Raw genomic sequence first — 21,354 nt, 5'->3', positions numbered from 1 at the left:
TTGGGCATGTCCCAGTTTATTGAACTATTTAAGGAAAGGTTCTAATTTTTTTTATCTTATATAGCACACTAGTCTATTGCTTTAAGAGAACTTATCAATCATCTTAAGGACAGTTGAATGGTTGTAAATGGGTTTAAATAAAAATTAACGGGCTGAAGCTTTGTTTTCATAAGCCTTGATGTGTGAAAAATATTCAGAGATACCAGACTGGAATATTTTGGTTTGGTGTCTGTATCCTTTAGAAGTATTCTTCATGATGGCATATTTTTGTTCAAGTCATATTTTCAATTACCTGAGTAATGAATCTACTACTACATCCCTTTGAATGTTTCTTGACTACAGTCTAATAGATCACATTTTTAAAGCTGTTGGTAAGAATGTAAAATGCTCTTCAGAAGTAGTATTGTCACTACAGTATAACTGACAAGTCCAGTTCTCTGAATATGTTATTTTTGTGCTTTCAAAGGTGCCTTTAGCCCTTCTCTTCTTAAGGTAAACCAGTTACCTTATCCAACTGGAATATTTCAAGAGCCTTTTGTGGTATTTTGGAAACTGGTTTTTTTTGGAATTCAAGGTCTCTTGAGAAGGAACATTTTCTGCATTGCAGGGATCCAGTGAGGGGGAATGAAATGCAGGATGTCCAGATTAGCTTTGAAGCATATTGAAAAAAATTCCATTTGGTTCACTGAAAATTCAGAAGAAAATATAAAATATGTTCTGTTGAAATGCAGAGCATGTTTTTTCAGACTGACATTAACTAAGTGCTATTTTAGAAAACTTCATTGTTGCCAATTTGTCAGTAGGTACAATGTCTACAACCTGTTAAAACATGAACTTTAGCAGAGAGAACACTGGAGGAACATGGTAGAAGCCTGTTTGCAGTGCATGTTTATTGGTGCCCCAGGAGAGATCTCAAGAGTTACATTTCCAAAAGTATTATGTGATTAGGAGTACCGGAAAGGAATAAAGTAGCTGAGTGACTGCCACTGCCCTCATAAGAGGGCATCCTCAGGATTCTCCATCAGGAGCTGAGATGGCACCTCAAGACTGTTTTGTCACATCTGAAACCCCATAATTTACACATTAGTAGCTCAGAGGTTGAAGTAGCGGTTGCATACAGACTTTTGCTAGTGCTGAGGGCTGAAATAAGAGCATCTGGCCTCAGAGTGGTTATTATATCACTTGGGATGAAGATTTCCATTTTCAACTGGTAATCAATATTCTATAGCATTTTGAGTCACTTCAGCGACAAATAACTGCAATCAAGAATTAAGTGTTGAAATCTCTTACACTGTTATTGCCATGTGGAAGCTGTGGCTATACCAGTTCCTCTAATGGTAGAAGTAGGTAGGGACATTTGAACACTGCTTAGTATATTGAAAATCTATGGAGAATTAAACCAAGTCATGCATTAGCAGAATAAGATGATTTTTTCTTTTTTTTTTTTGTGAAAAGGAGGCAGCAAATATTAAATACAACCCTCCAAATATATAGGTTTTTAATAGTTGGTTTGGCTTTAGTTTGACAGTTAGTGTAATGTATTGTTATTTTATTCTTAATTTGAAAATAACTTACAGAAATAACATGTTAATATTGTCTTGAAATACTTACAGTCTGGGCAGACAATACGCACATTGAGTAAAACTGCACTTAAATCGTATGTATTTAAGTCAGAGAAATGTTTCCCATTAATTCCACCATGCTTTGTGTGTGACCCAAAGAAGTCCAGAAAGTGTTCCATTAAGGACATGATATTTTTTATTGCATCCATTTGGCTCTGAAAATATGCAGATGAGCAGTTAAGGCATCCTGGGAGGCCCCTCTCCTTGAAGTTTTCAGGACTGAGGTTTTAGAGTACAAGTGATGATGTTTATCTTACTTTTCATATCAGGAAAATTTTCTTGCATCTGTTTTCCAGCTAATAGAACAAGATAATTTTTCTTGTGTACTGTTTTGGTATCCCTGTCACTGTGTTGGCCATGGGAAAGATTAGGTGATAAAAAGAATCAGAAAATGTCTATTCCAATTATTTTTACAATAAGAAACAAAGAATGCTAAACATGCACATGCTGTTTATTCTCTTAGTTTGTATATCTTATGGCCTCTGCTGTATTTTGTTCTTTTAGGCCTTTCTCTGACATCTGCCTGTTGCACAGCCATACGTATTAGATGACTTTGGGACTCGCTTTCCATCAACGATGAAGGGATTGTCTAGCAGCCGTAGTCATCATCATGGGGTTGCCTGTGACTCTCCATGTGACAGTCTGTCACACCACCAGGACAGGAAGCCATATTTGTTAAACCCAGTGGACCCCCATCCTGCAGACCACCCTTACTACACTCAAAGGAACTCTTTTCAGGCCGAGTGCATGGTGCCCTACAATGATCAGATTGCCAGCAGCACATTTCCCAGGAGGCATTACAGTTCCCACCATGAACTCAAGGACGAGTGTGCTCTGGTTCCCCATGGAACTGCCAACAAGACCAATCGCATTCCTGCCAACCTTTTGGACCAGTTTGAGCGGCAGCTGCCTCTGAATCGGGATGGCTACCACACTCTGCAGTACAAGCGAACTGCCATGGAGCACCGCAGCGACAGCCCAGGGAGGATCCGGCATCTGGTTCATTCTGTCCAAAAGCTCTTTACCAAGTCCCATTCGCTGGAGGGACCATCCAAGGGGAGTGTCAATGGGGGAAAAGCAAGCCCAGAGGAGTCCCAGACGATGAGGTATGGGAAGCGCAGCAAGAGTAAAGAAAGGCGATCAGAAGGTAAGCCCAGATCCAATGCATCAGGATGGTGGAGTTCAGATGACAACTTGGACAATGATGTTTGCATTTATCATGGTCCCAGTGGGGTCATGACCATGGGAAGATGCCCTGATCGTTCTTCTTCCCAGTACTTTATGGAAGCCTATAACACTATTAGCGAACATACTGTGAAGTCCTCCAGAAGCAATAATGATGTCAAATGCTCTACCTGTGCAAACCTGCCTGTGAATTTGGACTCTCAGTTAATGAAGAAAAGCTCTTGGTCCTCTACATTAACCGTGAGCAGAGCCCGTGAAGTTTACCAGAAAGCATCAGTTAACATGGACCAGACAGTGGTGAAGGCAGAGACGTGTCAGCAGGAACGGTCATGTCAGTACCTCCAGGTACAGTGGGGGGAACTGATTGCTGTTAACTGTGCTCTGCCTTGTTTCAGGTGTTTGTGGGGAATGGAGGTTTGCTCTGATGTCTCAACTTGCCCCAGAAGTCACTGATCACCAAACAAGGGGTACTGCTGCTGAAATGAAAAATAAATTAACTTTTTCTTTTTTTTCTTTTTTTTCCTTTTTTTTTTGCCAGCATTCAGCACTTCAAACAGTTCATGTTAGAACAGGATTTTTTTTTTTCATGTGAGAAAAATAAGACCTTCCTGTGTATTTTTTGAATTAATAAGGCTGTCACAGTAGGGGTATAGGGAATTTGATGTTGTAGTGCTTGCATTTAGCATTACAATGTCAATTAACTGAATGTTACCAGGATACAAATTCTTTGATTTCTGTAATTTCAAGATTTGCCTTCATTTACTGCTCATTTTTTTGTGAAAGCCTTTGAGACCCTTTTGAGAAACTTGGGGGTACCTGAGTACTTTCTCCAGCAGGAAAACAGCATACTTTTCTTTTAGGCATAGAATATAAATTCTCTTAAAACAGTTATTGTAACGTGTCCAGATTTGTTTATTGGGCTATTCCTCTTTTTCATGGCTTTGAGTCAAAAATAAAAAATCAAAAGGTTGAAATTATTGCTTGTTCTGATTATACACTTTAGGAGTACATCACCTACTCCCTCACAAGCTGTTTGCAGTTAATACAGCGTCACTATTTTTCACCAGTATTGTATCTTTAAATGTCAAGAATCAGATGTCTCCTCTTGGAGCTATCACACTGCCGGTGAATGTTTGTGGCAGGAACATGGATCAGAAAATATTAAAACTGTTTCATTCTTAGGAGAGCTGTGGATAGCTTTTATGCACTTTAAACGAAGCACTTATGGCACATCTAAGTGTGTGTGTAAGATGGAACAACGTCGCGCAGAGAAGAGAGAAGACCATGAGGAAAAAAGAGGTTTGCTAAGATGATTTGGTTTCATTTTAATGTAGTGGGACTCTTGTCTATCTGTATAGAAACTGTAGCGAGATCTCTCATATGGGTGCTTGAATGAGACAGTCAGCTTTCACATTCTGTTGTTTAAGTCAGTATGCAGAGAAAGCGTAGGACTGAGGCATCCGCATTTAAAAATTTATATTAAAAGGTTTTATGGAGTGGCATGCAAAATAATTTTGATAGCCAGCCTCTGGGATTCTAATTTTTAAATGTAGATGAATGGAGATGTATATTTTCTATTAATTGTTAGGAGGGTGGGGTGGGGGAAGAGGAGGCAATACAAATGCTCAGAGTGTGTTTACAGCTCTGTGTATGGACTGTGGAGGGAGAGGGGTTTCAAAATAGCTTCAAGTTGCAACCTTTTGAGCTTTGGGTTTTCTTTTTATTAAGTCTCTTGTGTCTGAATTTTGTGGGTGAGAAGAAATCATAACTTTAGGCTTGATTGTTGTGGTTACTTTGAACCCTGAGATTTCTTTTGTTGATGTTTTTGTTTACTCCTTTAGTCTTCCTCTTGGGTTCAGATAAAATAGCTGACAATTCAGTATGTGACCAGATGGCTAGAAAAGAGTGAAAAACTGTGCCAGCATCAGCTTTAAATGAACACATCCATAGGGACCTTTAGATAATATTTAACTGACAGGAATAGACTCCTGAAGTGGAATTAGAGGACATTATCTGTGTCTGTATGAAAATATGTCCAACAATTGTCAAGGGCAAGAATAACTAAATTCTCACTTAGAATAACTAAATTCTCACTGTGTTTCCCATCCTTACTGGTAGTTTCATTTTGATTTTCACTTAATTTTGCTTCATTTTTTTTAATTGTATGTCATTATAAAAGCAAGGGAAATATAACAGGTTTGAAACTGTTGGGATTTTTTAAAGGAAAATCTTAACCGAGCATCAGTTAACATTGGAAGTAATATTCAAACAGTACAGTAGATTTGAGGAAGCAGGTCAGGATTTTTCTTCATTCTTGGCAGCTTGAAAGGATGAAAAATGTATATAGGTATTAAAAGGGTCAGTCTATTTTGAATGCATCCCATTGCTTTTCTCTTCACTGTATCACTTATCTTTTTACACTACAAGCCCTTTGGGGCTTGGACTTTGTTCCCTTTTGTATTTCCACAATGGGGCACAGGACCTAATTGAGGCCTTTTGGCTGTCCTGCAATATAAATGTATATTAACAGCAGCAAAGTACTACTCTACTAGTGGGTTGTAGAATTATTCTGTACATCTGTTGTTTTCCTGATGACCTTCTCATGATTGTACCTAAAGGCTGGTGTCCTATGTTAAAACAATTAGAAATACCCAAAGTAAGAAGAAAGCTGCAAATTCAATACAACACTGGACAAGTCAGAATTTAATTTCATTATTATGATGCTTCTTTGTTGCTTTATTTAACCAATTAAATGTTAAATAGATGCTTTTATCAAGTTATTTGTAATTTGAGTTGTTGTCTGTGGTCCAGGACATAAACTCTCAGGACATAAACTGATCCTTCAAAGAGGCAACTATTTGTTTATGCAAGCTCATCTTGTGACAATATCTGAATTCAATTCAGGGTACTCAGGATAATTTTCTTTATCTTGATAGATCTGAGTACATTAGAGATCACAGGTGACATTGACTTCACATTTGCTTGTAAGAGCTTTTACCATAAAAGTATCTGCATGAATTTTCAGTGTAAATAGATGGAAATAACAAACAATTATCTCAGTTGCTGTGATATTTTCCACATAACTGTTCTGCGGAAGGAGTTGGCAGTAGTTCGTGTTGCAGATGGGCTTATTTCTCATAATTTGGAATTTGGATCGAGTGCAGAGTCTTCCTGCATTGCACTGTCTTTCTTTACCCCAGTAGGCTCCTCTTCCAGCCCTGGTGCTGAGGCACAAAGTTCAGCCTTGGAGGTTTAGTGGAGGCTTGGGTCAACACTGTGCATCCTCAGAAACAGATATTACCCCAGACTAGTCTAAAGACTGCCAAGCAAATCTTTTCCTCTTACCTGCATTTTGGGAACGGAATTGCATTTTTATCTTCTATTTCTTCTTTGAAGAGCGATGAGCTGGATTGTAGAAAGATAATGTCCTTTTTTTGAGCCGATTTTTACTTCAGGAAAGTGCTTCTGTTTGATCCAGGTTTATGGTTGGACTGAAGTGAGAAGGAAGGTGAGAAGGAACTGTTCATGTTTTATCAAAATTCTTCTTCAAAATGGTTTCCCTCCCTTGAAAGAAAAATTTATAAAGCAGTGGACAACCTCTATTTCTCCACCAGCTTCTCCTCTGGAAAAAATGAAATGAGGCAAAGCTATAAAGACAAAACGTAAGCAGCAGTCTTTTTCTGCAAACAATAGGGTCTAAATACAGTGGGATATTTTTGACACTCTTGTTTTCTATGAATTCATGATTTTTGGAGCTAATAGAGTATCAAATACACTGCAGAGTTTTGCCATTCAGTGTTCCCTGTAATTGCTGTTCCCATTGTCCTTGGTCCATTTGTTAAGAGATTGAGAAAAATACAAAGGATGACATTTTTTATATTAATCCTCTTTTCTTCTTACATGGTTCAGTCATAAGTTTTACTTTGGTTACAAGTGATGAGATTGAAGTCGGTCGTGTCAGACACTTGGGGCTGAGGATGGAAATTTTAATTCTCAAAACTGGAGTGCAGTGGGTGGGGACAACAGTGCAACCATTCGAGTTCCACTTTTACATTGCTTGCCATTTGGTGAGATACAGTGAGAAATACTATTTTAAAAATGTAAGCCAAGTTTCTGGGTGTAGTCAGAATTTTCTGGTGGCAAAGGGTTCTGGTTCATCCTGCACTCAGTTTCCTGTGTGAATGTTGCCTGTAATGGGCATTGTTATATTATGTGTAGTGCTAAGAAACTCATAATCTAAGTGACTTGTTTTCCAGTCTCAGGACAAGGCACTTCCATAGTTTCTTAGGAGATACTACTCAATCCCAGTTCCAGCCTCCATCTGGCCAAATAGATCCTAGGTTCAGGATGCTAATAATGACCAGTAAGTGCATTATGATTTTTTAACATGGTATGTTAAATTACAAGGTGTTCATCCTTATGCCACAATAATTTATGTTAGATCTGTTACACTGGGCTTATCTGTATCAGTCTGATCTTCATTTTCAGTTTATGTCTATGTTTTCCTCATTTATGGTGTTTGCATTTCAGATGCAACTCCCATGTTCAAATTAATCTTCGAGTATATATATATATATATATATGAAAGTTGTATTAACATCCATTAATACAGATCTTCTATTTTTTGCTTATCTCAAGACTTGCCTTTCTTTCTCCATATTCCATTACAAATTGAAAATTAGTGCATGTGTTATTTCTCCTTCAATTTTGCAGTCAGAACAACAAAGTATATGCGGTATAAGTGTCATGTTTTTTTATTGAGCTCATATGAAACGTACTTCTCGATAAATCTAGGGAAATTATTTGGACAATTGTGAAATAAAGTGTCAAATGTTTTAATGTATTCTGTGTCAGCTTCCAGGTAATAGAATAATCAAGAAAACATTTGGAAATTCTTAAATATTCATGATTTTTAAATAATCTAGTATCTAGGAACATTAAAACTGAAAATTATTCACAGAAAACTAATTTATTTCAGTTTTAAAATAGTGACATGGGTAATAGGAATAATGAATACAGTTACAGAATTTGTGGAAAATATAAAGAAAGCATAAAATAACTTCTTTGCAAAAAGTACATTACAGGTAATTCCTTTGAATCTATATCTTGGTTATTTAACCTACCTGCAAACTCACCCAGATGTCAGTGCTATACTGAGACAAATAAGTAGGAGAGTATTTCAGTATAATTGTCTTCCTTATCTTTGCAGTCCTTTAATTTAGCTAAAAACAAACAAAAAAAAAATTCAGCTGTGTTGGTAAGAGTGATCTTGCCACGTATTTTACCATGAACAACTATAATGTTCTTATTCATTTAATTAAAACCTGTACTGACCTTTAGTGTCTTGAGTAATTCAGTAATGGAGGCTACCTAAGTACAGAGAGAGCTATTCTACAGTGAGTACTTCACCTTTAGCTGGAGTTTTATCTGCCCGTGTTCCTTTAAGTGATAATTTTCTGTCCTTTAGTTTTACTGCCAACCTGTAACTTCTTAATACTGAATAAGCTGGCACTGATCTTATTTTTTCTACATTAACTTGAACAACCGTTGGTTCATTCTGTTAGCATCCTTACATTCTGATAGCACGTCCATTAAGGAATGTAATTCTGGCAACTGAGTCCTATTGCTAGCATAACTTATATAGGAGTTAGCAACATACTTGGATGACACTACATTACATACACTGTTATGTGGGAAATCTTTATTAAAATTATGGCTGCACATAACAGCTGGCATTTGGTATCTATTTCAGTTCCTTCATGGATAAGATTTGTTTCAGTCCTGGATCTGACTTCTTTCTAACCTTAAATGTTTGGAGAGTTCTAATCATATCATTTTCAGTAATTTCACTGTTTAAAAAAAAAAAAAAAACCCACAACAAAAAAACAACCAACCACCACCAACAACAAAAACAACATTTCAACCTGCATCTGAGTTTTTATTGTGGAAACATGCAAAATAGGTGGAGAAAAAAAATGTTGAGTAGTGATATATTTTCCTCAGTCCATGTAAAGTCATAAGGAGTATTTCCCTTCATCCAGTTACTGTATTTTTTGTTTGTTTGTTTCAAGAATGGAATTTATAGTACAGCTCTGGAGTGAGGAAACACTGCAGTGCAAAAGAGTGGTTTGAGCTGGGTCAGCTGGCCACAGTTTCTGTTTTGCCTTACAAATACTCTTGTGCTGTGCTTGTTGCACAGGTGAGCTCCTGTCACTAGTGAATTAAGAACATCAATCTGTTGTATATTCCTTGTCCTTTCATCCTCTTACCCTGAAATTGTGCAGTGGAACTGTCTTCTTTAGGTTGCTGATAGGTATGTATTTCTCTCACCAAAGGCTAAGCAATGTGTCATGCAGATGGATGAGGCACTGTGACAGACCAGGGCTTCCAAAGACAGTCTTTGAATTCTGTCCAGGAGTCTTTTATGCAAATAAGTTTGTGTCTAATTTTGTTTTACTGACATAACCCCAGCTTGCTAACCAGTTTTTAGGAAATATTTGAGGTTTCCTGGTCTATAGCAGTTCAGTTCCCAGCAGATGAGAGTCAAAACAACCACCTTGATTAGATATCAAAGGACACGCTACTATAGAAGAGAGGTGACTGTTTAGAGTCACTGCAAAGACACAGTGTGGTGTTCTGAAACCAAGAAAGTTTCCTTACAGCCAAATGAAATCTTTTTATGCAGGTATATTGCATTGCTGTAATCCAAACAAAGGGTTGTGGAAGTTTCAGTGAAGTCTGTCCACTGGCCACTAAAATGTGACAGAAGCTGATAGCCAGCTGGAGATGGCATCTTAACTGCATTACTTACAGCAGCTGCCTGTGAGAGCACATTAGCAAAGCACCAGAGACTACCCAGTTACAGTCAGCCAAAAGAAGCAGCATAAGCGCTGTTTCTCAAAATGCTCTCTCCACCACATGTGTTTTCTTCCAAGGATTCAGATTCAGCTGCATGTTCTCCACCCACTAGCCAGTTTCCTGCTGTCTGCTTGATAGTGGGCTTGTGGCGGTGTGTAGTGAAAGAGAGATAAAATGACATCTTATCTAACAGGATTGCTTTTGATGCCAACCAGTCACTGCATGCAGGTGTTGAAGTGATTCACCACAAAAGAAGATATATAGAAGAAATGAGAAAACATTTCTCCATTGCTAGTCATTGAAAGTGTCCTTTCAAGGACTGGTATTCATGTTAACAGTCATCTTGTTGTCCCTAATTGGGCAAGAAGCCATATGTCATTATAAACAATGGCATAGAATGCTTCAAGGGTACTGTGAAAGATGAGAATGAATGTCTGCCCTCTGTCACTGAGAGAATATCATACATGAGTATCACTGAAGCAATTTAGTTTGAGGTCCCAGCCGAGAGTTCTGTTCTGTGACCTGCAGTTATGTTTCCCTCAGCTAATGGACATGGTAGTTGCTGTTTGCCTTCCTTTCTGCAGAATATGTAAGGCACTTGGCTGGAATCGTTGTATTGGCATGGCCCTTTTCAGGGTTGGTTGCTTGGATTTTTACGCATAAAGAAGGAGGAGAAAATTTATCTGGAATCAAGACATGGTAGTTTCATGTAAGACACACATTCCTCTACATAAAACTGAATGTAAATCAGATTGACAAGCCAGTGGGTAAGACACCTTTGGATGAATGAACATTATAGACTGGAGTAGATGCTTGAAGAATTTTGTATATTGGCTAAGTCTATGAGGATTCATACTGGTTTAGAAGAATTTCCAAGCTACTGCTGTATGAAGGAGGATTGCAGTTCTTCATCCTGTTTGTTCAGGTTTGATGCAAGGGTAGGGCAGAGGATTTTGGAAATAATGCTCCATCTTGGACAGGCTCTTTGTTCTGGCTGTTAATTCTCTTCTTGTAAAAAATGTAGAGATAAGTCAGCTAAATTAAATTAATTTATAGTAGAACATGATTGCTCACGTAGTACAAGCTGAAGCAAGGGCTGCTGCAGATACTGAACATATTAAGTTTGTCCTAAAGAGTGGCAACCCTCCTATCTGCCTTTATGAATACACTTGAGGCTTATTAAACATATATTGTTCTTTCTGCTTTCTAAGGCTTCCTTTTTTTGCATACTTCAATGATTCTTAACATTTGCACATTGATAGAAAGAAATGCTACTCATACTTATTGGTCTGATTAATTCAAGATTCATAAGTGCTAGGAATAGGCTGAGTAAGTGGAAGATGGCAATTGAAACTTCCTTTACAGCGTGCAGAAGAGGCATAATAATGACTAAGACCAAATTTCATGGGTTTGAAAAATCTGCACTGAGCAGTCATTAAGCATTGTTCTTCAGTTACGTGATTTCATTTCATTAAGTATTTGCATACTAATAGAAAGCTAAAGTTACAAGACTACTGCTGTGAGCAATCGCTAGCCACTCCTTCCAGTCCTTTTGTTTACTTCTACAGTCATCCACATTGCTTTGGCAAAGCATGGGGAGAAGCTTTAATGATTTCAGCTGGAATAAAGCAAATCATACTAGAGATCAATAATGAACTTAATTTGCTATAGAGACAGTCTGTTTGCTATTTCATCCAGTAAGGTAAGTTAATACCTATTTGGGAAAAAAAAAAAAGGAATTAAATATTCTAATTTTATTGTTTAGAAATTGAATAAAAACTGTTTTCTTTATCTTTTTCATTATATTCTGGTCTTATTTCACATATCACTATGTGTGAGCTTTTGAAATTAATGTTTGAAAACAGGGGGACTATTATACCTGTTTGCTTGGTTTCTTTATTTGGGGACCTAGACTACTACTATTAGAAAAATCCAGTTCCTTTAGATCAAAAAATGAATTAAGGGAAATGACTAGTCAGTCCACCCTGGCTAATGACAAAGTGTGAACACTTCCAGAGTAACATAAATTTAGTTAAAGATCAGGACAGGTAATCTATACACTAAGTGATGCTGAAGCCAGGTAAGATGTTGGCTAGTACCAGTACTTCATCTTTAGAATATGTTCTGTTTACAAAAGAATGTTATATCAGCCACTCTAACCAAAAGAAACTATTGTCAGACTTAGCTTTCATAAATGTAACAATTTATTTCTAGGGGTATGCTGAATTCTTAAATTTCAACCAGCTGCATTGCTGAGAGGCCTTTGTTGAATATTTTCTATATATTTTCAAATAATAATGGTGTTCTGTTTCACTATGCTTTTTGTGTAAGTGAAGTGCATTCTTCATTTTTAGGCTTGTAAAGAAAGAATTGTACATGAACCTGAAGATCACTTGCAGAATGAAATGTTTCCAGGTTCTGTATTACTTTGATAGTGTGAATAATAGTAGTTCTATTTAAATAAAAACAATCATGTGCATTGTTAGATCTGAGTTTAACTCTTCCCCCTTTTTCATGAGAGTAAAAACAGTCACCCAAATTATATTCCTGCTTGATATTCTGATACTGGAAAAATGTTATTGCTAAGGTAATTGGATAATATGATTTTCTTAAAAGCATGAAACAGCTTTATCTCAAGTATGTCAATCTTAATCTCATTTATCTTCTAAGGCAGTAGATACTGTGCATATGCCCTTCTGTGCAGTGTAATTCATGACCTTGCAAGACATAATTTTGGACATTCAAACAAAGTAAGAGCCTGTGGGAAAATTTGTGCAGACTCCCTGACTGAAAAAAATAAGAGATGGAGGTTCAAAGAGACACTTCTCTCAGCATTTTTTCTGGATCAGCAGAAGAAAACACACTACAGGATGTTTAGTACCATGTGTGTAGAAACAGAATGTATTAAATAATCTGATTTATTTTATTTTTATAGTTTTTATTTTGGAGAGGTCTTTGTATTTTGGAGGGTTTTACTTTTTTCTCATGGTACTTTACTGTGACAGTAAATTGCATTGTCTGTATGAGCTGTTACAGCCATTACTTTTAGGCACCAAAGAAAGCACTCTGAAAATCAGGTCACTTCTTTTAGTAGGTATTGCTTGAGGTATTTGACTATAGGCATAGCAGTTGACATTATTTTATCTGTCTGTATTTTTTAAACAGTAAAATAGGTACAATGAAAAGAAATGCTGAGCTTTAAGGGTTGTTTGTCCTACTCAAATAATACAGAGACAGTGCTCTGAGAACCTTTCATAAAATGTATTGCAACTGGTAATAGCCAAAGCAAAACTTCTAAAGTGTTTCTTTACCCTGCAAATGCTCTTTACCAGTTACATGATGTCTTACTGTTTTCTCTTACTCCAAATAAAAAACAAGATAAAGAGGAGCTGGACCCAAAATTCTGCCACTAATATTCTCTTATATACTGAAATGTTACAGTAAAAAAAAAAAAAAAAAAAAAGGGAGTAAAAGTAAAATTTTAAAAAATAAACAGACTTAAATGACTGCAGAAAAAACCTGGTCAAACTATTTAACTAAACTAGTTTTTTAATCAAATATCCATTACATTCTTCTACTGTGGCTTTGTCTAGGCAGGCAAGAGTGTACAAACCCTCTGACTTCCTCAATGTGTTAACTGAAATTAGAAGCATATCTGAGTTGGCATTTTAGGCTTTTCTCTAAATCTGGATGCTTTTTGTAACCATAGCCATCCTTTACTTTGGGGCATGCAGACTTTGCCCTTAAACCCATAATACAGAATTGGAATTTGGGTCACTTTTGTATCATTTCCTTTGGTTTTACACGTGCAGGCAACTTTCAATATGCAAACCAAGCCAGTAGGTTTGTGGCACTCACCGAGATTGCTTTGCCCTGGTCTCTGTGTGAACAGCTCAGCTTTCTTTTTCTGCATCTAGTGTTTTTAAAAGATGGAAAAGCTACTAAAAAGGTAGTGTGTTGTTTGTAAGTGATTGCTGACTTCACTGATATGAACAGAGCTCAAACTGGAAATTTCTGATCACATCATATATATTGTGGCACTAGAGCAATGTATTCAAACCTCATCATAGTGTTGGCATGTGTAAATAGGAAGTTTCGTGGTAAATCCATTTCAACTAGGATTCAAAACCTGCCCTATCATAGACAAATCATTTTGAGAAGCTTTGACATAAATGGTATTGTGTGTATATGTGAGGTTATTGATAACAGAACTCAATAATTCCAGAGAAAAGTGTACCCACAGTAACTATGTCTCATCACTTCTACTGCACCTATAAAATACAGCATTAAATTTAACAGTATATCTATTATTGAATAAAACTGCAAGTGTTCAGATTGACTGAATTAAGGGTGCTGTATGAACATTGTAACTTTAACTCCTATGACTTTTTCTCCATTAAAGACACCAACCTTAACATTATACTAACATATTTTATTTAGTGCACTAAAGATCAACTCACAAATTTATCTTAGTGAGAAAAATCAAGTATCTTCAATTAATGCACAATGAATAAAATATTAAACAGATCAAAGTGCACATCCTCTGAGAATTCACAGATTCTCTACATTTTCTGATGTCGGTATCTAATATCTGCCTAAAAACTGATTGGAAATATGCTGTTACATGTTTTAAACTTCTGACTGAAGTTCGAGAATGTCATCAAAATGTCATCAGAGCTTGATTTTTCTAAACCTGTGTTAACTTCTATTTTTTATGAGTGATTTGAAAAAGCAAGGCTTTACAGTTGACAAGCAGAAGCTGTAGATTCCAAAATGTATGTGAGAGGTGGTATGAATATAGATTGTATATTCACTGTTTGATGATGTTCTAGGCCTAGAAACAGTGCAAGAATAAGACCTGAAAAAAATGTTATCCTCTGTCTGTCATAAGGGGCTGTGGGTGGAGTGTAAAATGTTGCATACTGTTCTACGTCAAAAATCACAATCAAAACCACTACAAAGTCCTAGCTTCATTTGGACTTAAAAAGGTATACATACCAGGAAGGTATCAGCTTTCCAGATCTGGTGGCTAGGCATAAGCTTAGAAGTCATAGAACGGAAATACTGCTTTTTCTTTTTCTTTTTTTCCTTTTTTTCTTTCTTTTTTTTTTTTTTTTTAACATGGAAAAATATCAGAGCTGTTTATTCAATCCTTTTCCTCCAGTGGATTCTGTACTCTCAGTCTTAGCCTTTTCTAGAAAAATATATTAAGAGTGTTTAGGTGTATTTATTCCATAGCTTCCTATAGATGTACAGTTCTCCATGCCATCATTCAATAAGAAAACTGGAATTTTAGCTATATTCCTACCTTAAGGAATTTATATTCTTGAAGCACAGGAAAATATATTTCTAAAAAGATAGCAGTATGCAATAAACGTGGTAAGCTGCTGGAAGATAAGAAATTAAATGTTTCTCAGAAGTGGAGCTACCAGAGCCATTAACTAAAGGATATTTAAAGACAACATGGAAATTTACTTTAAAAAGACATAAAGAGAGAATTAGTTAAATAAAACATGTAGCAGTTGAGAAGGAGGTCTAAGTCTTGAGAAGGAAGACTGAGTCATAAGAAGAAATATTGATAAAGGTGCAAACTAAAGTAGATTTCCTGAATTAAATCTTTGATGCTTTGGGGAGAATATTGAAGCTCCAGTTGAGTTTCAAGGCCAGACTTGACCAAGAGAGATCTGGGAGAACAGAGCACAAGAGGAAAGGGGTGTTTGTGCCTGGTATTTCAAGGAAGGGCCTAAATCATTATGTCAGTAGCAGGGAAAGAAGAGTCAATGGAGGAAGAAAGTTGGCAAGGTCTTGGGTTTGAAATCAACAGGAAACAAAGCAAAGGTATAAAATTAATTATAATTAGTAATAAGTTGATAAAGGCTTAGGACCATTAAAAATCTTTGTTCCTATGTATATCACAGTGGTTTTTGGTTTGCAGTTTATAGCGGTATAGGTTGATAAAAGGCCATAAAAATTGTTACGTATATTAACAGTAACATTTGAAAGGCCTTACAGCCTCTGGACTTGAGCTTATGTTTGTAGTGGGACTCAACAGCTAAGCTGTTAGTAAGCATTCCAGTGTTTCAGTTTTGGTTTTCTAAGCAAACTGGTGTGTATATGCCCTGGCTGTAAGCTGGGAAGCAATGGATACACAAGATCCTCAGCTGAAGTTCAGTGTTGATGAAGAACAGATTTTCATAGAAAAAAGGCACTGATTATCCTGGTAGGTGTTAGTATTTGTAAGTTGCAAGATAAATTTGGTAACCCAGATTCGTGACTCCTTGTTTAATGTGGCTTCTAAGGTTTTCTGAGCATTATAGCTATAGCTGGCTTTATAGATTTGATTCACTGAGAATAATCAGAGAAGCAGCAAACTAAAAATTCCCAATTGCTTGTGTTCAAGTCTAACACAATCTATGTTTACTAAAAAGCCCTTTTGAGGGTTCAGCTTTAATAGAAAAAGTGGTGCTTCTGCAAAATAACTTCAAAAACCCTACTCCACTGTGTGTTGTTTCTGTAGTTACAGGAAAAAGAAGGATGTTGGTTTACATGGTCAGAAGCCCCAGGAGCAGAGGAAGGGAGACAATGGGTGGGCAAGAGCACCTTGCTCTTGCATTGTCCTTTGTTATGTCTCAAAGTCTCATGAACACACATTCCCCATGTTCCAGATTTCCAGTAAAAAGGAACAGCACAGACTTCAGATAAAGAGAAATAATGCACATCATTAAGAAGAAGTAAAAAGAAGGAATAAAGAGTTGTGTGACTCAGACACTCAGACTAACATAATTTAAAAGGAGGATCCCTGCAAACTGGCAGGTGTTCAGTGGCACAAATTTTGCTATAGAAGCAATTGTAGTAAAATTTCACACTTACAAACCTACTTTTGTGATGATTGGTACATAGCCTCACTAATCTGAAATGTGTTTTGAACCGAAGTCATCCTGGTGAGTGTTCCTATGCACACTCTATCACAAAAGATTGTAATGTAGAAATTCACATTTCAGTGTTTGTGCCTCCCCAGAGATGTTCAACATGTTGAGCTGAACCAAAACCAGCCTGATCTGGTTTATAAATGCTTTGAATTAAAAACACCCCAAAACCCCCATATTTACCCAGCCCAGTATTAGGCCTAACTGAGGCTTCTGTGTCAGCATGTTTGATAGAAACTTCCCAGTGAAGTAACTGAAAATAGCAAAGAACTCCAGACATGCTTGTGACTGTGCAGAGGGAGAAGTGGGTCTCTACTGCAACAGCAACACATGGTCAAATACGACTGAGAATGGGCCTTTGGCCATCAGAGTTTTTGTTATGGCTCTGTTGTGGCTTATCACAGTCAAATCTTGCTATGCAATAACATCAGGGAAGAGTATACTAAAAAGAGAATTGTGTTCGTCACTTCAGGTTCCTCAAGATGAGTGGACCGGATACACCCCACGAGGAAAAGATGATGAGATCCCCTGCCGACGAATGCGTAGTGGCAGTTACATCAAAGCCATGGGGGATGATGACAGTGGAGACTCAGACACAAGTCCGAAGCCATCTCCAAAGGTTGCTGCACGGAGAGAGAGCTATCTCAAGGCCACCCAGCCATCCCTTACAGAGCTCACCACTCTCAAGTAAGTCCATGTTTTACTACAACATATAGAGCTCTCCATTAAGACATACAGTTTCTGTTCCTATTGGTTTCTATTCTTTACCTCTAGCTACTGGTTGAGGAAAATATTTGAACAAGTGTGCTTGGTCGTGCTTATTTTGCATGTTGTTTTTTTTTTCTGAACAAGAGTAAATTTGAGAATGGATTTCATTATTATTCTGAAAAGGGACCTGCACTTTGAATTTGCAAAGTATTTTAACCTGTTAGTGTTAAGTGAGTATCTAGATATGTAAAGAGCAGGTCTGCTCTTTAAATACTTTGCTGAATTATAGATCTGGCCTGCAAAACCTTTGCATGACTGTATTTATGTATACTCAACATGTGAAATTAGCCCTAAGCTAGTCTTTGCAACTCATAAGAGAGTGTCCGACATTTAATAAAAAAGAACATAGACTGCCTGAAAGTAGGCAAATCCATGTTTTCCACTCATATATTTTTGTGGAGAACCAAAACCTGACATTTTTTTAATTGTTTACGAAAGTTTTAGTCAAAAAGAATCATGAGTTTATGGTTTTTAAACGTCACTATGTGTTTTTCTTTTATTTGGGCTTTTAAAAAAACCACCCAAATTCTCAGAAAAATTGCACAAATGGCCAATTTTGGTATTAGTGGTTTATTTTAAATTATTCTAAAATTGAAAGGTCCCCTAAAGCAAGAAAATAAATTATATCTATACAAGAAATAGTGTGGATTTTAAATCAACAATTGTTTCTGTCTGTCTTCTACAAAATTCTTAGCTATAATAGTGAATCATAGTTCACTGGACCAAAAATAACCTAATTTTAGTATAACTTGCCTAAGGCTGTTGCTTTAAAATGGGAAAAACATAAAAAGTATCTCTTCTAGTACCCATGATTAGTGTCAAAAAAGTCCTTCTGCATTTCCCTTATTAATTTCCTCTCCTTCCTTGTCCTCCTCTACCCCATTTTTTCCCAGAGACCTTATCTGAGAAATAGATTTTAGAGAAAAGTGTTTGATCCTTGTTAAGAATGTCATGCTCTTGACATCAATAATGAATAGGCCAGCAGAAAAAAGCATGCTTACTGCAGCTCCCCATAGCAGCCTGCCTGATTTTGTCTCAAGGGAAGCCAACGATTGCTTCATCTCTGTCTTTCCATTAGTGTCCAAAGGCAAAAGCAGTCTCAGTTTCTGCAGGGATTTTCATAATCTAGCTGGCTCTTGCTCAAGGGATCCAGTGATTCCTTTCATCATCCAGAAGACTTTACCACATCCTTTTCTGAGCCAAAACTCCTCCTCTGAGACCAGTAGTTGCATCCTCTGCAAGGTGAACATAAATGTTACGTACCACCACAAACTCCATCAAGCCATTCTTTATGCACGGACACACAATCAGGCACGGAGCTTATTCTTTTTGAATCTTTAGAAACATGAGTTCCAGAGTTCCATAATATATGTGTGAAGTACAGTGCATCACAGTGAGTGTATTCGCTTTTGGTCATTTCTGTTCTCTGTAGATAAAAGATTTGCAAAAGAACATGTAGAAGTATGAAAAATAAAAAGTCCTGCATGTCACTGTTCACCCACAGAGGATGTTGGATCAGAGAGACCAGGCAGCAGAAGCTTTTGTGTTTAGCTTTGAAGTCACTGTAATTCAGCAAAGTGCTTGTACAAGTGCTTAATTTCACATGGTTTTTAATCCCTTCCTATTCGGAAAAGCTTTTAGGAATCTTTTTAATTTTAAGCTGTACTCTGTAAAATTCATGTAAGTTTGAGAGCTGTGCAGAAGTAGGATGTAAATCACAAGATAGAAGAAAGAAATGCTAACTGGTAGTAAAACAAAAAAGAGGAGAAAGCATGAAATAACTTTTCTTTTTCAATGACTATTCAACATAAATTAGAATGAAATAGAATGATTTCTTTTAATCTATGATGATATTTTATAGCAATATCTCTTCCTGGGAAGGCTTTCACTTTCAGAGACAATTTGTATAATACATAATTATGCATTGCTTTTATTCCTTTCTGCTGAATATGATAATTTCTAGGGGAGGGTTATGAGAAACAGCTGAGTGTTTGCTCTGGAAATTGAAGTCTTCTGTTAAGATAGATCCTTGCAGACTTCTTCATGCTTTTTTAGTAATGTGATTTCACCTTGATCATGACATTGCTTCTTCATCCCATGGCTACCCTGATTACTCTGAGAGTTGTGATAGTTTTGTTTGGACAGAGACTGAATTAGGACTCCTAACTCACTCATCGGTCATCGAGGAGTTGTGTGATGTGCGATAACAAGTTATTTCCTTGGCTTACTGAGTTCAGTTCAATTTGCACATGAATAAGAGCTTTGTGGAAATGAGCCAAAAGCCACTCTAGGCAGCAGGCAGCCTTTTGCTGTCACTAGTGGACCTCCTAGTTGACCTTGCAGGATATTAACACCTTAAAGCTAAGTGGTATTTCACTCCTTTAGTTATGTTTTTTTCTACCTGTGAAGAACAAAGGACCTTGTGAAAGTGGTGTTTCTACAGCAGTAATTGTCAGGGATCTTCTGCACTTCTTTCTGCTACTCTCTTTCTCTGTTTGCTATATGCAGTCTCTGGTTGACTTCACTTTCATCTGTGGCAAAGCAAACAACTTAAAAACATGTTCCCTTTTGCTTTCACTGTTGCTTTTGAAGGGATTTTTCATCTTCTGGGACTTTTTCTCTCTGACTGCTTTAAGTCTAATATTGGTCTCACAACCCACACTGTTCCTCCCACCTATCTACCTACCATTGCTCATGCGCCTACTCTTCTAAGAAAGGATTTTCATTATTACCAACGTTTCTTTTTATATAAGGAATAACCTTTGAACAGCACAACTGTGTCATATCTCCTTTACATAACAAAAATTTATTTTCCTGGTTTTGCCGAGGTTTTTTCCTTGCTATACCATACAATCTCCCTCCTACAATTTTCCTCCATTGCCATGGTTTCCATGTGGTTACAGCACATGTGTCAAATGCGGTGGGACCATTCTGGATAAAGCACAGCTTGCTGTGATTTTGAAATATACACCTCCGCTACTGCATTCTCATTATCCTACCAGGAAGTAAGCAGATTTTTTTCTCTGTCTTTGCTGGCAGTATCCTCTTGGTGTTTAAGGTTTCACAGACTAGATAAACTGATTCAGCTAAAAACAAAGGTGGTATTTTATTTCCCATTCCTGAAAAGTGGCAAAAGTTTATCTTCCATTTGTAAGCAGATTAAAAATGGACTGGTTAGTTAACTTCTAAAGAGGGTGCAGGTGACAGATAACTGACAATTCTGTTACAGCTGAGTTTGATTCAGGACATCTTCCTTCTCTATCTGTATGCACTTTGTTCATGTTTAGCCTGGTTTTTGTTGGGAAAAAAGTGTGCAATTCCATTGCTGTCCACATGCCAACCTGTCACATCCACCTCCCAATAACTTTTGAATCCACTGGCCAACTTTCACCAAGTTTGCTAGGAAGACTGAAATCTGAAAGATATGACGTTCCAGCAAACTTTATCAAGTAGCTGGATAAGTCAGAGAAGGATTTGCAGCTGTCTCGTTCGTTCTTTTGAAAGACTATGGGCAAAGTAGCTGGTGAGTCAGCACTGGCAGCATTTTCCCAGCCTAAAAGATTAGAAATATGGAAGGAACTGGAAAGCTCTGTTGAAGTCTAAGAGATGGATCCTGTCACCATAGTTACTCTACTTCATTTTCCCCCTTTCCTCTTTTCCTTTGCAGGCACACTCTGCTAAAAGTACAGCTTCAGATTATGCTTCCTAACTCAACATTGCTGCTATTGTGGAGACTTCAGCCACTAGAGTATTTTGGGGTTTGGGTGGGATTTTTTGTTTGTTCTTGTTGGGGTTTTGGGGTGTAGTTTTTTGTTGGATTTTTTTTTTTTTGGGGGGGGTGGCTTTTGGGGCTTTTTTGTGCTGGTGGTGCTGGTGGGGTTTTTTGTTTTTGCAAAATAGTACAGAACTTAATGGTAATCTATTTATGGACATGGTATTTGGGTTATATACAGTTGCAGCATTGTTCCTTTGAACTCATATTTGATCCTGTAAAC

General features: G+C 37.1%; 1 protein-coding gene across 4 annotated transcripts in view; it reads left to right on the top strand.

Annotated features, from left to right (window-relative positions):
- The window catches only part of DLGAP1 (DLG associated protein 1), a 410,602-nt gene that overhangs the window by 266,120 nt on the left and 123,128 nt on the right, over positions 1–21,354 (top strand). For all 4 annotated transcript variants that reach the window (XM_050322101.1, XM_050322111.1, XM_050322126.1 and 1 more), the window contains 2 exons: positions 2,127–3,152; positions 17,064–17,278. In XM_050322101.1, coding sequence (XP_050178058.1) covers positions 2,199–3,152; positions 17,064–17,278 — 1,169 coding nt within the window. In that variant the 5' untranslated portion in view covers positions 2,127–2,198. The remainder of the gene's footprint in view (positions 1–2,126; positions 3,153–17,063; positions 17,279–21,354) is intronic.

This window comes from Myiozetetes cayanensis, unplaced genomic scaffold (genome assembly GCF_022539395.1).
Source record: "Myiozetetes cayanensis isolate MyiCay16 unplaced genomic scaffold, myiCay2020 scf1, whole genome shotgun sequence".
NCBI classification, from domain to species: Eukaryota; Metazoa; Chordata; class Aves; order Passeriformes; family Tyrannidae; genus Myiozetetes; species Myiozetetes cayanensis.
The sequence above is the reverse complement of the archived record's forward strand: the minus strand, read 5'-3'. Positions and strand labels throughout refer to the sequence as shown.